Genomic DNA, 13,693 nt, shown 5'->3' with positions numbered 1-13,693 from the left:
AGAACTGCACAGAGAAAAGGAAGAAGAGTGGGGATTTGAAATCCTTGAACCGCTGTACCGGTTGTATGGGCACTGACAACTCTCCATCCCAGGAGGTAAGTGCAAGGACTGGAGAGGGTGTGTTAGTTCACCTTTTCATTTTTTCTGTACTTTTAAACATTTAAGAACATTTAAAGCGGTAATAAACCCAAAACTGAAAATGTAATACAGTGCCTTTAAAAAGTATTCATACCCCTGATATTTTCCACATTCTGTCATGTTACAACCAAAAATGTAAATGTATTTTATTGGGATTTTATGTAATAGACCAACACAAAGTGGCTCATAATTAAGTGGAAGAAAAATGATAAATAGTTTTCAAGATTTTTTACAAATAAATATGTGAAAAGTGTGGCTGCATTTGTATTCATCCCCCTTTACTCTGATACCCCTAACTAAAATCTAGTGGAACCAATTTCCTTCATAAGTCACCTATTTAGTAAATAGAGTCCACCTGTGTGTAATTTAATCTCAGTATAAATACAGCTGTTCTGTGAAGCCCTCAGAGGTTTTTTTAGAGAACCTTACACACCAGACATGGCTGCAATAAAGTTGTGGAGAAGTTTAAAGCAGTGTTATGCCGGCCATACGCTGTTTGAATTTCGAAAGAATTTTCTTTTGAAAATTGTATCTAAGCCCTTGTACACACGGTCGGAGATTCCGACGGAATGTTTCCTATCGGACCGTTTTGTCAGATATTCTGACTGTGTGTGGTCTGCATCGGACTGTTTCCGTCGGAATATCCGAAGGACCAAGTTTTCCAACTTGCCGGTAAAATTTTCCGACAAAATGCTCTGATCGGACATACTCCGATCATGTGTAGCCTACTCCGACGGACAAAGTGCCACGCATGCTCAGATCAAATTCCTAGACCAAAGCTATTGGCTACTAGCCTGAACGTAGTCCTGTCGTAACGAAATAACGTCATCCTGTTATGTACAATCGGATTTTTGACAATTTAGTCCGACCGTGTCTATGCAACATCACTTCCGGACCTCTTCCGGAATTAGTCTGTCGGAATTACTCCGACGGATTTGGTTGTCGGAATCTCCGACCGTGTGTACATAGGCTAAGAATTTTTGTACGAATTTCGCACCATTAGTGGGCTGCAGCAACATCCAATTTTTGGATGGGCACGATGGTAAGACCTTGAATATAATTTTAAACAAATGTTCCCCCTCCTTTTCGATTGTACCTTACTATGTTGTCGTATAATTAATTGTAATCTTTAACTATATATGTATTTTAGATGTTGGTATTTCCTGAGGAAGCTGAAAAAGCGAAACTAGTTGAAATACTTCACCTTCTATACCAGCCCCTGATTATTTGTAATTATTTTATGTTTAAATAAATTGACTTGTTATTTTTATAGAACTGTTTTCTCAATGTCTTTATTATCCGTATATGTGCACCGTAATAGTCCCTTGGCTTTCTCTCTTTGTTGATATTTCTGGTTGGGGACCAGATTTTCCAAAAAATTCTCTTCCGGAATTAGTCTGTCGGAATTACTCCGACGGATTTGGTTGTCGGAATCTCCGACCGTGTGTACATAGGCTAAGAATTTTTGTACGAATTTCGCACCATTAGTGGGCTGCAGCAACATCCAATTTTTGTGCGGAAATCAAATTTGAGGAATTGGACATGTTGGAATTTTTTTGAAAAACAAACGGTTTTCTAATCAATGATGGGAGAATCGTGCAAGAAATGTAATAAGAAAAGAAAATTTTTCAGAGGGAAAAGAAGTTTCCCAGCCACAAAAATTAATTTCTGTAGCAACATGAGGTCAAATTGAAGGCTTGATCGGCCTGAATTTTCGAAAATCAATGGTGGATCGCATCACAAAAGAAAACAAAAAAACAAAACTTTCTGATTTTGAAAAGAAAATTTGTTCGAAATTCGACCATGTATGGTCTGCATTAGGCTATAAAAAAATTATCCCAAGCTTTGAACATCTCACAGAGCACTGTTCAATCCATCATCCGAAAATGGAAAGAGTATGGCACAACTGCAAATTTACCAAGACATGGCCGTCCACCTAACTGATAGGCCGGGCAAGGAGAGCATTCATCAGAGAAGAGCCAAGAGGCTCATGGTAACTCTGGAGGAGCTGCAGAGATCCACAGCTCAGGTGGGAGAATCTCTCCACAGGACAACTATTATGCCGCGTACACACGAGTGGAATGTTCGACAGAAAAAGTCAGACGGAAGCTTTTCATCGTATATTCCAATCATGTATATGCCTTATCGGAATTTTTTTTTTTCAAAAATTCGGACGGACCTAGAAATAGAACATGTTCTAAATATTTCCGATGGAACCAATTCTTATCGGGGAAAACCGCTCGTCTGTATGCTGTTCCGACGGAACAAAAACGACGCATGCTCTGAAGCAACTACGAGACGGAAGCTATTGGCTACTGGCTATTGAACTTCCTTTTTCTAGTCCCGTCGTACGTGTTGTACGTCACCGCGTTCTTGACGATCGGACTTTGGTGTGATCGTGTGTACGCAAAACAGTTTCAGCGGAATTCCGTCAGAACTCTGTCGGAAAAACCTTCAGAGTTTATTCCGCCGGGAAAACGTTTTTTCCTCTTTGTTTTCACCTGGTAATCTGGCCAGTAAGACACATCCTGTATTAGAGCGCCCCCTCTCTGGATGAAGGCGCACAGGGGGCACCTTTGGACGGCAGCATTGTCAGTCTGGGAGGAGGAGAGTGTTTGATGGACTAGCAAATTTGGACACACTAACAAATTGAAAGTGAACTCCAGCTCAAACTTTATAAGCAGCAAACTGTTTTTTTTTTCCTTTTGGGATAAAGGTTTTACATGAATAAATAAAGCCTGATCATTGTAAACACCCCTGCCAGTTGCCAGTGTTAAATGGTTTGTCTCATCCTTGTAAGCTGCTACATCTGCAGGACAGCTTGTTCTTTAGTAAAACAACAGACTTACTGGCTGGATCATCAGATGAAAATATGAGAAAGAAAGCCTAAAAAAGAAAACCAATACAGCCAACACATCTAAGAATGGGTAAGTTGCAATGTAATAAATGTTTCCTTTTGCGTTTAACACTGCTTTATTGTTTAAGAGCATTAAATACATCAAACACGTTTCAGGTGAAACAAGCCTCTCCTTTCTTTAGGGCTTGAGCAGTCGATATTAATAAAATCAGGAGAAAATGCACTAAGACCCCTTTCACACCACACCGTCCATAGCGTGGGTGGTAAAACGCCGCTATTTTTAGCGGAGTTTTACCGCCGGATTTGCGGCGCATTTCGGCCACTAGCGGGGCGCTTTTACCCCCCGCTAGCGGCCGAGAAAGGGTTAAAACCCTACAGCGCTGCACCATTGATTTCACCGCTCCAAAGAAGCTGCTGGCAGGACTTTTCCCTGATGTCCAGCCAGCGCACAGCTGTAGTGTGAAAGCCCTCGGGCTTTCACATTACAGACAATGGTGCAGCTTTTTTAGGGCCTGGTGTGAAAGGGGTCTAAGGGCTCTTTCCCACGGGCAGCTAGGGTGTGGTAAAAACACACCCATCTAAGAATTTATAGTCTACTGAGCAGTGGTGGCAACTCCATTAGGGTCGCAGGGGTGACGCCCCCCCCCCCCCAATCCAGGCGCCCCTAATCTACACGCAGGGTGCGGCATGCATGGATTTCTATACTTTTGTTTTTTTTGAAGCATGTGATTAGAGCCTGAGGCTGTGATTGGCTTAAAAAAAAGGCTCAAGGCGCAGTGAGCCCACCCACTTCTTTGACAATTGCAAATTAATATTCAGCCCTATAACACACACACATCAGGTATTCTTTGAGAAATATCAGACACAATCTCTATATGGAAATCATTGCAGAAGCCCAATGGTTAACATCGGAGTCTACTGGAAACTTCCTCTTACAGCTGATCAGCGCCACCATCAGGAATAGATGGAGAGTACACTATGCCTAGGTGAAAAGTAACATTCATCCGGCCTAGAACGTTTTAAATTATAAGTCAGGCCAAAAAAATAAAATTAGATATATATATATATATATATATATATATATATATATATATATATATATTCAGTACATAACTCTTTCGCTACCAGATCTGTTTTTTGCAGGATGTTTTAGCACACATTCAGAAAAATCATATGTACAACAAATTTTTTTTGGGGTAAAATGTAAAAGATGAGTAAAGAGATACCCAACAGGCTCCTCCCCTCTTCACCACACAGCGGGCGTCATGGACGCCAACCCGATGTCTCCCGGACATACACTATAGGACGCCGCTCATCGTGAATAGAGGTACTCTGGTGACTGTCTTGGCACAGCGCTGTCTGATCCCTGGTCATCTCAACTTGAAATTAAAATAGCGCACATGTTTTTTAACCACTAGAGATCCGTGCTATAGCCGAATGACGGCTACAGTGCAGACCTGCTTTGCCGGGACGACGTCTATTGACGTCGTCCCGTGCACGAGTGGCCTGTGCGCCCCCTGAGGCGCGCTTTGTGATCGGCGAGTCTATGAGACTCGCCTGATCACGGATCCGAGCAAGGGGTCGATCCCGACCCCTTACCACGTGATCAGCTGTCAGCCAATGACAGCTGATCATGTGACAAAACAGAGCCGGTAATCGGCTATTTTTCCTCCTCGCGCTGACAGCGCGAGGAGAGAAAAAAAAAGCCGATCACCGGCGGCCGTGATCGGGACATCAATCCCGATCACGGCCAACTTATCAGTGCCCATCTGCCCCCTGCCAGTACCAGCCAGTTATTAATAAAAGTGCCACCCAGCAATGCCACCCATCAGTGCCCATAGTGCCATACATCAGTGCCATACATCAGTGCCCACAGTTCCATACATCAGTGCCCATCGTGCCATACATCAGTATCCACAGTGCCACCTATCAGTGCCACCTATCAGTGCCCACAATCTGCCTCAACAACAATGCTGCACCTCAGTGCCACATATCCGTGCCCATCAGTGTCATCTACCAGTGCCCATCAGTGCCCAGCAGTGCCACCTATCAGAGCCACCTATCAGTGCCACCTATCAGTGCCCAACAGTCCCATCTATCAGTGGTACCTATCAGTGCCCCTTAGTGCCACCCATCAGTGCCCACCAGTGCAGCCTATTAGTGCACACCAGTGCCGCCTATCAGTGCCCACCAGTGCCGCCTCATCAGCGCATTTCAATGAAGGAGAAAAATTACCTGTTTGCAAAATTTTATAACAAACTATTAAAGTGGTTGTAAACCCTTACAAACCACTATGACCTACAGGTAAGCCTAGATTAAGGCTTATCTGTAGGTCCAAGAAATATCTCCTAAACCTATATGGTATACCCCAAAGGTATCGTATTTGCCCGAAAATGGGCACCGCTGTCTACGGCACATGCGCCGTAGACAGAGGCGCGCAGGCGCTCTGAGCGCGGCATTCTCAGCGACGGAGCTGCCGCGCGTGTCGGCTCCCGAATGACAGCGGCGGAGCTGCGAGACCCACCAACAAGATGGATGCGGCGGACTACAGGGTACAGCGGCGACTTCGCTGGCTCCTGTGTCAGGTAAGTGACACATAATGGGCTACTATACGATGCATAGTAGTCCATTATGCTTTGCCTTTGCAGGGAATGAAAGAGGAAATAAACTCATCAGGGTTTACTTCCTCTTTAAACATGATTTTTTTTTTTTTTTTTATTTTGCATCTTTTTTTGTTTGTTTAGCACAAAAATAAAACTCCCAGCTGTAATTAAATACCACCAAAAGAAAGCTCTATTTGTGGGAAAAAAATGATAAAAATTTCATTTGGGTACAGTGTTGTATGACCGCGCAATTGTCATTCAAAGTGCAGCAGCGCTGAAAGATGAAAATTGGTCTGGGCAGGAGGGGGGTTTAAGTGCCCAGTAAGCAAGTGGTTAAGTGGACAGCAGCCTGCGATAAGTGAATTGCCAAGTTACTGCAACATTGAGCTATGAGTCCTCTATGCTTTGGCTACCTGTTAATAGAGCTATAGCCGAGAGTTAACCCCTTGTTTCCTGAAGGAAGGCGGCACAGTGTACTATTACTTTTGCTTTATTCCTACTTTTAGATTTTTACTTGACTGTGCAATAAGTACATCCCTCAATGTTGTGCTTCTCTTTTGATTAAATGTGATATATTTAATTAATTGATTGTATTTATGTTGAGTGCTGATTTCAAATTGTATTCATGTGAACCTCTCTCCGGAAGTTTTTTCAGCTGCACTGGATACCACTCGGAATCACTAGTTTTTAATCTGACTTTGATAGGTTGTCTCCAATAAAGCTGGCCACACATCATGCAATTTTCTTATTTAATTTCCTTTGGATTTATCTTCAGCTGTGTGGTACAAGGGCCTGTCTGATTGCACACACATTGAAAGTTTAGATTTGGCCTCATATTATATGGTTTTGGTGCATCCGGGGGAGATCCATAGAGGAGAATTGTATGGTGCATGGCCAGCATAAGACCAAAAAATCTTAGCGCTGGAGTTTTGTTTTGCAGGTGAGATTAGATGCCTGATGATCTAGACAGGTGCCCGCCTCAGCTTGCCTCCACAGTGCCCCAAGAACTCACCCACATGTCATATAGGGAAATAGCGGGTTTGTCCATGCAGCTGACTGCCCAAAGTACACTAAAATAGGATGCCAGCATGGGGATGCACGCCGCACCTGTACATCCCTGTGCTGGTAAAAGACTGCCCTGCACAGGGAACAGAGCTAATGGCCCTATGTGAATGGGGTGTAACAGTGTGGACCCAATGTAAAACATGATATGCGTTTTGGTCACATTTTTAAAAGTCCTGCAGGTTTGGTGCACTTTTCAAAACCGTCCCAGAAATGTAACCCTTCCCCATTGAAATGGATAGAAAAGTCTACAAAATGCATCAGAATGCGTTTTTTGAGGCGCATGTCCATGTTTCACAGATGCATGCTGGGAGTCAGGCAACCAGAAAATCCACTGAAAAGCACGAAAAATTTGGCCCTGCACTTCATCCAGACTGGTCCACTTAAATTTTGAGTGTCCCATCAGCACTCCTTACATCAGAATGTCCCATTACCAGCCCCCTTACAACAGAGTGTCCCATCACCAGCCCCCTTACATCAGAGTGTCCCATCACCAGCCCCCTTACATCAGAGTGTCCCATCAGCACCCCCCTTACGTCAGAGTGTCCCATGAGCAGCCCCCTTACATCAGAGTGTCCCATCATGAGCCCCCTTACATCAGAGTGTCCCATCATGAGCCCCCTTACATCAGAGTGTCCCATCATGAGCCCCCTTACATCAGAGTGTCCCATCACGAGCCCCCTTACATCAGAGTGTCCCATCATCAGCCCCCTTACATCAGAGTGGCCCACTGAGCCATCGGCCCACCAGGAAACTCCTGATAGTCCCAATGGCCAGTACATGCCTGGGCACAATGTGAAAGCAGACATTTATTACCTAAAAATCCACACAATGCTTTAAAACCACTGTAAAGCTGGCTATAAACTCAATGGAAATTTTTCGTTTAAGAACATTCATTCGCTTTTCTAATCATTAGTGCGCTCAGTTTGATATTTGTTGTCGACCACAGTTGCAGGCAAATTTTTTTCTTGAACACATTTCTAACGTGGTTTTCATTTAGTAAAATCCATTCATTTCAAAACGAAATGCTAAAAGCAAAGAACATATTCAGTCCGTCAAGCCCTCGAGTGCACTGAGGATTTTAGTATGAATTTTTATATGAATGTTTGTCTGTTCATTCAAAAATCTACTAATGTATGGCCAGCCTAAAATATAACTAAAGGTAATTCCTTTTTTTTTTTTAGTTATTGGATAGATTGGAGCTAGGAGATAGGATGGGTTGGAACCCCCAGTCCAGTTTTTTTTTCTTTCTTTAGGAAGATTCACCCTCTCATATTAAGACACCTTTCACCCTGGTGTGGTGCCGGCGTTAGCAGGAAAGTGCCACTAGTTTTAGCGGTGCTTTAGTGCTGTTATAGCGGCACTTTTCTGGTCACTAGCGGGGTGCTTTTAACTCCCACTAGCAGCTGCAGAAAGGGTTAATAGCACCTGGGCTGCGGCGCTGCCGAATTGCTTTGCAGGTGCTTTGGCAGCGCTGCCCATTAATTTCAATGGGAAGGGGCGTGCGGGACCGGTGTTTACGCCGCTCCCACACCGCCCCAAAGATGATGCTTCAGGATTTTTTTTCCCTTTCTGCAAGCGGGCCGCCCCAGTGTGAAAGCACTCGGGTTTTCACACTGTGGTGGCTTGAGAGGCGCTTTTCAGGTACTTTACAGGTGCTATTTTTAGCGCTAAAATGCCTGAAAAGCTCCCCAGTGTGAAAGGGGTCTTACTGTTACCATGGAGGGGATTCCCTCACGTTAGAGGAATGTCCTTTTATTTCCTGTTTTGGCTATGGGAAAGGAAGTGAGAGTAAATCCCCAAAGAAGGAAAGAATGAAAATAAAAAAGAGCGAAAAGAAATGAAGAAAGAAAGAGAAGAAAAAAGAAAGCATAGAAAAGTGAAAGAAAGAACGCATAGAAAAGAGAAAAAAAAAAGAAAGAAAAAAAGAAAGAAAGAAAGAAAAGAAAAGAAGAAAAAGAAAGAAAAGAAAGAAGAAAGGAAAAAAGAAAGAAAGAAAAGAAAAGAAGAAAAAGAAAGAGAAGAAAGGAAAAAAGAAAGAAGAAAGCAAGAAAGAAAGATAGAAAGAAAAGAAAAAGGAAAAAGAAAAAAAAGAAGGAAAAAATATTGATTATTTTAGAGTAAAGAGTCCATTATTTTTTTTTTTCTATCTGTGCCCCCATTAGGAAGATTCACCTTCTCTATTTGTCATGTTTACTGTTATCATCTAAAGGGAAAGTAAAAGGTAATCTCACATTTTGGGTTGTCACCAGAACAGGAACAAAGGGTAAATCTTTCAAATGGGGACACTAGTTCTAGTGACAAAATGAAAAAAAAAAAAAAAATGATGTTAGTGGTAGAAAACTAAAGTAAATAAAAAGAAAAGAAAAAAAGAAAGAAAGGCAAAGAAAGAAAGAAAATAAAAGAAAAAATGAGAAAGAAAGTAAAGGAAAAAAAGAAAAGAAAAAAAAAAAAAAAAAGGAAAGTAAGAAAGGAAAGAAAAAAGATGAATGAAATAAAAAAAGAAAGAAAAGTAAAATCAAGAGAGAAAAAGAGAAGAAAGAAATAAATAAAAAAAGAAAGAAAAAAAGAAAGAAGCGAAATAAAAGAAAAAGGAAAGTAAAAGCAAGAAAGAAAATGAAAAAAGAAAGTAAAAGAGGGAAAGAAAAGAAGAAGGAAAAAAAAAAGGAAAAATCAAGAAAGAAAAGGGAAAAAATTTAAAATTAAAAAAAAGAAGAGAAAGAAAGAAAGAAAGAAAGAAATTGCAGGGATGGAATACGCAATGGACAGACGTGCGTTTGCCCTTCCTCTTTCCTTTCCCCTCTCTGATCCCCGACCATCTTTAATGAGCACATTATTCTTCTCCTGTTTGTGCTGTTGCTGCATTCCCATCATTCCAGCCCCTATTAGTGCTACTGTATACATTCTCCATGGATTGACAGAACATCTGCCGTATTTAGGAAAAGAAAACTTTGAGAAACAAGACATATTTTCTATTATAGTGGTGGAATTTATTTTGTTTTAAAGTTACCTATAGTAGATATAAAACCTATCACTAAAACCTCATATAAGCTTTAATGAAACTTCAAAAGTCTGTTTCAACATGATTCAATTTGCAGTTTTCATTAAATAAATACCTGGTGACCCCCTCCATGAAGGTTCTTGTTCAGGTAGTTTCTGTAACAGGGTGACAACACTCTGTCACTGTCTCCCAGTTGTGCTCCTGGCATTGTCACCTCGTCACATGGTTTAAGTGGCCCTTTCTATAGACATTAGGAATGCATGGTCCCCTGCTGTCACATTCAGGAAATTTTCCCTGCAATAAAGCCATGCATCCTTCACCATGGTACATTGTAGACATGAATTGGCTGCAAAGAGACAGCAGGAGATTAGCACCCCTGAGATGCAACAACGAACAAAAAAACAAAGCATTGTCTGTGTATTAGCAAAATAGGTTTATATCTACTGTGAAGGTCACTTTTTTATTATAATATGTTTTATATAATTTTGTATTTACTTCTTTAAAATCTTTATTTGATTGTTTTTTATCCTTCTTTTAAAAGTAAACATTTCATTTGGGGTTGTACTCATGAGAATTATATTTTAGCTTCTGTGTTTGATTCTTTTTCTAACTACATCATAGTTGAGAAGCCCTGAACCAGAAAAAAAAAATCTCAGTTCCCATGAGGCCATGGGAGATTTCTTTTGCTGCCCCCCTGATAAGCAATCTCCAGTAGAGTAAATCACTTTTCAGAAGCATTTAACAGGCAGTGAGGAGGCGATAGGTCACTCACCGCCTGATTTTAACCCTGTAAATGCTGCAGCACCACGTCGCAGTCACATGCTTTGCACACAGTGGCGGCGTGGCTGTGGTGTGGTCATAATGACTTGCATGGGCCAAGTTTGGTTGCCAAGTGCAAAATGCTGCTTAATTTTTGCTGCACCTGCGAAGCACAGCACCACAGCTGCAGCAAATCTACAGCCCCCTGGCCTACACATATCACAGTCGCCTTCTTGGCTGTCCCACCCCAATCATGTAGACTTTCTTTTTTGGCCCCACCCAGATCACACTCACTTTCTGGGCGCCCCCAACCCTAATTATGCAAGAATTGCCCATTTTAGGATGCCAAGTCCCCTAGACACTGTCATCCTTGCCCATGGCCCCCACATGTTATGTCCTCTTTCTGATTAGTCCCACGCTGTTCATGTCTACTTTCTTGGTGGCCTCACCCAGATCAAACCAACTTTCTGGGCACCACCAACCATAATTATGCGGGGATCCCCAATTTGTAGCTACCCAGTCCATGAAACACTCTCATCCCAACCTATGGCCCACACATGTTATGTACTTCTTCTGGGAGGTCCAACCTCAAACACACCCACTTTCTAGGTGGCTGAATCCAGATTACACTCAGTTTCTGGGTGTCCCCAGCCCTAATTATGCAAGAATTGCCCATTTGGGGACGCCAAGTCCCCTAGAAACTGTCATCCTTGCCCATGGCCCCCACATATTATGTCCTCTTTCTGATTTGTCCCACACTATTCATATCTACTTTCTTGGTGGCCTCACTCAGATCAAACTGACTTACTGGGCACCCTCAACCATAATTATGCAGGGATCACCAATTTGTAGCTACTCAGTCTACGAAACACTCTCATCCCGACCTACGGCCCACACATATTATGTACTTCTTCTGGGAGGTCCCCCCTCAAACACGCTCACTTTCTAGGTGGCCCCACCCAGATTACACTCGGTTTCTGGGTGCCTCCAACCCTAATTATGCAAGAATTGCCAATTTTCGGACGCTGAGTTCCCTCTAGACACTGTCATCCTTTCCTACGGCACACCCATATTATGTTCTCCTTCTGGGCCTCTCAGGACACAGTGCCATCGGGACAGAGCATCAAGATACAATCTGGGCCTGATGCCAACTGTGCATTAACAGGATAGGAAGGAAGCAAAATGCCAGTTGACAACTTTCTTCAATGACAGGAAGCCAATGGAGTACTGAAAAAAACCACCTCCTCTACTATAACATCTTCAGTTCAAACATCATCTGTTCTGGTAATCTCCTAAAACTAAAATTCATTCATTAAAAAATGTTGTTAAAACTTGCTTTACCTAAACTGATTCGTAAAAAAGTATGTTGGGTCTTTAATTAGCCTTGGGGCTCCTTTATGAGTTACTACTTATTAAGTTGACGCATGTGTCAGCCCAGCATAGCAATGCCTCAAGCTCAATCCCCTCGTGTACTCACTTGTTGGTCCTCAAAGCTAGCATTGTGAAGATCCCACTTGCTTGCGTCATATAGGGTGCCCGATAATCTCCTTAGACAACTGTAATTTTCTTCTCTAGAACATCGGGTTTGTTCTGATAGGCCTTGCTCCATGTAGCACTTTGCTGCATTACCACCAAGCGGATGGGAGAGCGGTTTTCCGGCATGGTCTCTGGGGCATACTCCTTACTGGGGTCCCTGCCCCGACAGTCATAAAGCACACAAGACACCAGAAAGACCAGCAGAAGGATGACATAACTAGCTACCAGGATAATTAAGTTCAAAGTCACAGGGTCAATTTCCAAGTAAAACTCCATTACGGCCCCATATTCCGCCCCGGAGCGAGGAAGACGGCTTGCTGGGAGATCCCTGTGGTCCGAGGGGAAGCAGGGAGCAGCGGGTGAATGGATGGCAATGGACACACAGGATTGTGCGGTAAAAATACATTTAATCCTCTACACTCATTTCTAGGCTGCATGATTAAAGCGGCTCAGTTTAATAACTTAATCCCGGCCTTTGAAGACCAACGGTGGAGATGCACTTCCCTGATTGCGGCAAAAGCATCGTCATATCACCCGTCAAAGCTGATTAAATATGGGATTGTCGGCCACATTCATTTTCTGATTATTTTAGAGTGATTGGATGGTGACCCTGCATGGTGAATTTGTGGGGAAGGGGCCATGACATCTGAATGTTCTGGCAATTGAAACCTGGAATGCCGCATACACACGATCGAATTGTCCTGCGGACTTAGTCCGCCGGACCATAGTACGCCAGACAATTCGATCGTGTTGTCTCCAGCGGACTTTTTCATCGTAAAAGTTCGGCGGACTTAGAAAGTAGTTTGACTCAGAATTTGTCTGCCGGAATTGGCTTTCAGCGGATAATCCGTTCGTCAGTGTGCTAGTCCGGCGTACTAAGAATGACGCATGCTCTGAAGCAAGTACGAGAAGGAAGCTATTGGCTACTGGCTATTGAACTTCCTTTTTCTAGTCGCGTCGTACGTGCTGTACGTCATCGCGTTAGAAATCGCCGGACTTTCGGAGTGTCCGCGTGTGGCCAAGTCCGTTCGTTATAAAGTCTGATGGATTGTTTGGCGGACCAAGTCCGACGGACAATTCGATCGTGTGTACGCGGCAGAAGAGAGTTGTTGAAAGTTCCATGGGTATGATAAAAGTTGATTTCAAAGCCGTGACCTTCAAAGTTTCCCAATTCTGGGGTCACCAGACAACTTTAAAAATGAAAGTAAATTCATTGATTTAACAGTTTAACCGCTTCAGCCTCAGAGGATTTTATTCCCCTTCCTGACCAGAGCACTTTTTACGATTCGGCAGTGCGTCGCTTTAACTGACAATTGCGCGGTCGTGCAACGTTTCACCCAAACAAGGTGAGTCCTTTTTTCCCCACAAATAGAGCTTTCTTTTGGTGGTATTTGATCACCTAAGTGGTTTTAATTTTTTGCTGTTTTCTCACAATGAATATGTAAATCGCGGGCGGCGGGAGATTTACTAAAACTAGTGCACACAGAATCAGAATTTATTGTCACTTCAGCTCCGGAAGGTGTACCCGCTTTCATGACCAGGCCATTTTTTGCGATACGGCACTGTGTTATTTCAACTGACAATTGCGCGGTCGTGTGATGCTGTACCCAAATAAAATTGATTTATTTTTTCCCCCCACAAACAGAAGCTTTCTTTCGGTGGTATTTTATCACCTCTGCGGTTTACATTTTTTGTGCTATAAACAAAAAAATGACCGTCAGTTTCGAAAAACAATAT

At 42.8% G+C, this 13,693-nt stretch overlaps 2 protein-coding genes across 2 annotated transcripts in view; both read right to left on the bottom strand.

Annotated features, from left to right (window-relative positions):
* The window catches only part of MMD (monocyte to macrophage differentiation associated), a 217,964-nt gene extending 205,929 nt beyond the window's left edge, over positions 1-12,035 (bottom strand). Inside the window, exon 1 of the mRNA XM_077458940.1 lies at positions 11,898-12,035. Coding sequence (XP_077315066.1) covers positions 11,898-11,947 — 50 coding nt within the window. The 5' untranslated portion in view covers positions 11,948-12,035. The remainder of the gene's footprint in view (positions 1-11,897) is intronic.
* The window catches only part of SMIM36 (small integral membrane protein 36), a 60,531-nt gene extending 48,205 nt beyond the window's left edge, over positions 1-12,326 (bottom strand). The window contains exon 1 of the mRNA XM_077458943.1: positions 11,898-12,326. Within this exon, the coding sequence (XP_077315069.1) occupies positions 11,969-12,232 (264 nt within the window). The 5' untranslated portion in view covers positions 12,233-12,326 and the 3' untranslated portion in view covers positions 11,898-11,968. The remainder of the gene's footprint in view (positions 1-11,897) is intronic.
* Between the last annotated feature and the right edge of the window lie 1,367 nt (positions 12,327-13,693).

Source organism: Lithobates pipiens, unplaced genomic scaffold (genome assembly GCF_037356315.1).
Source record: "Lithobates pipiens isolate NorthernLeopardFrog02 unplaced genomic scaffold, aLitPip1_a1.2 Scaffold_28, whole genome shotgun sequence".
Taxonomy (NCBI): Eukaryota; Metazoa; Chordata; class Amphibia; order Anura; family Ranidae; genus Lithobates; species Lithobates pipiens.
This window is presented reverse-complemented; position numbering and strand designations above follow the sequence as displayed.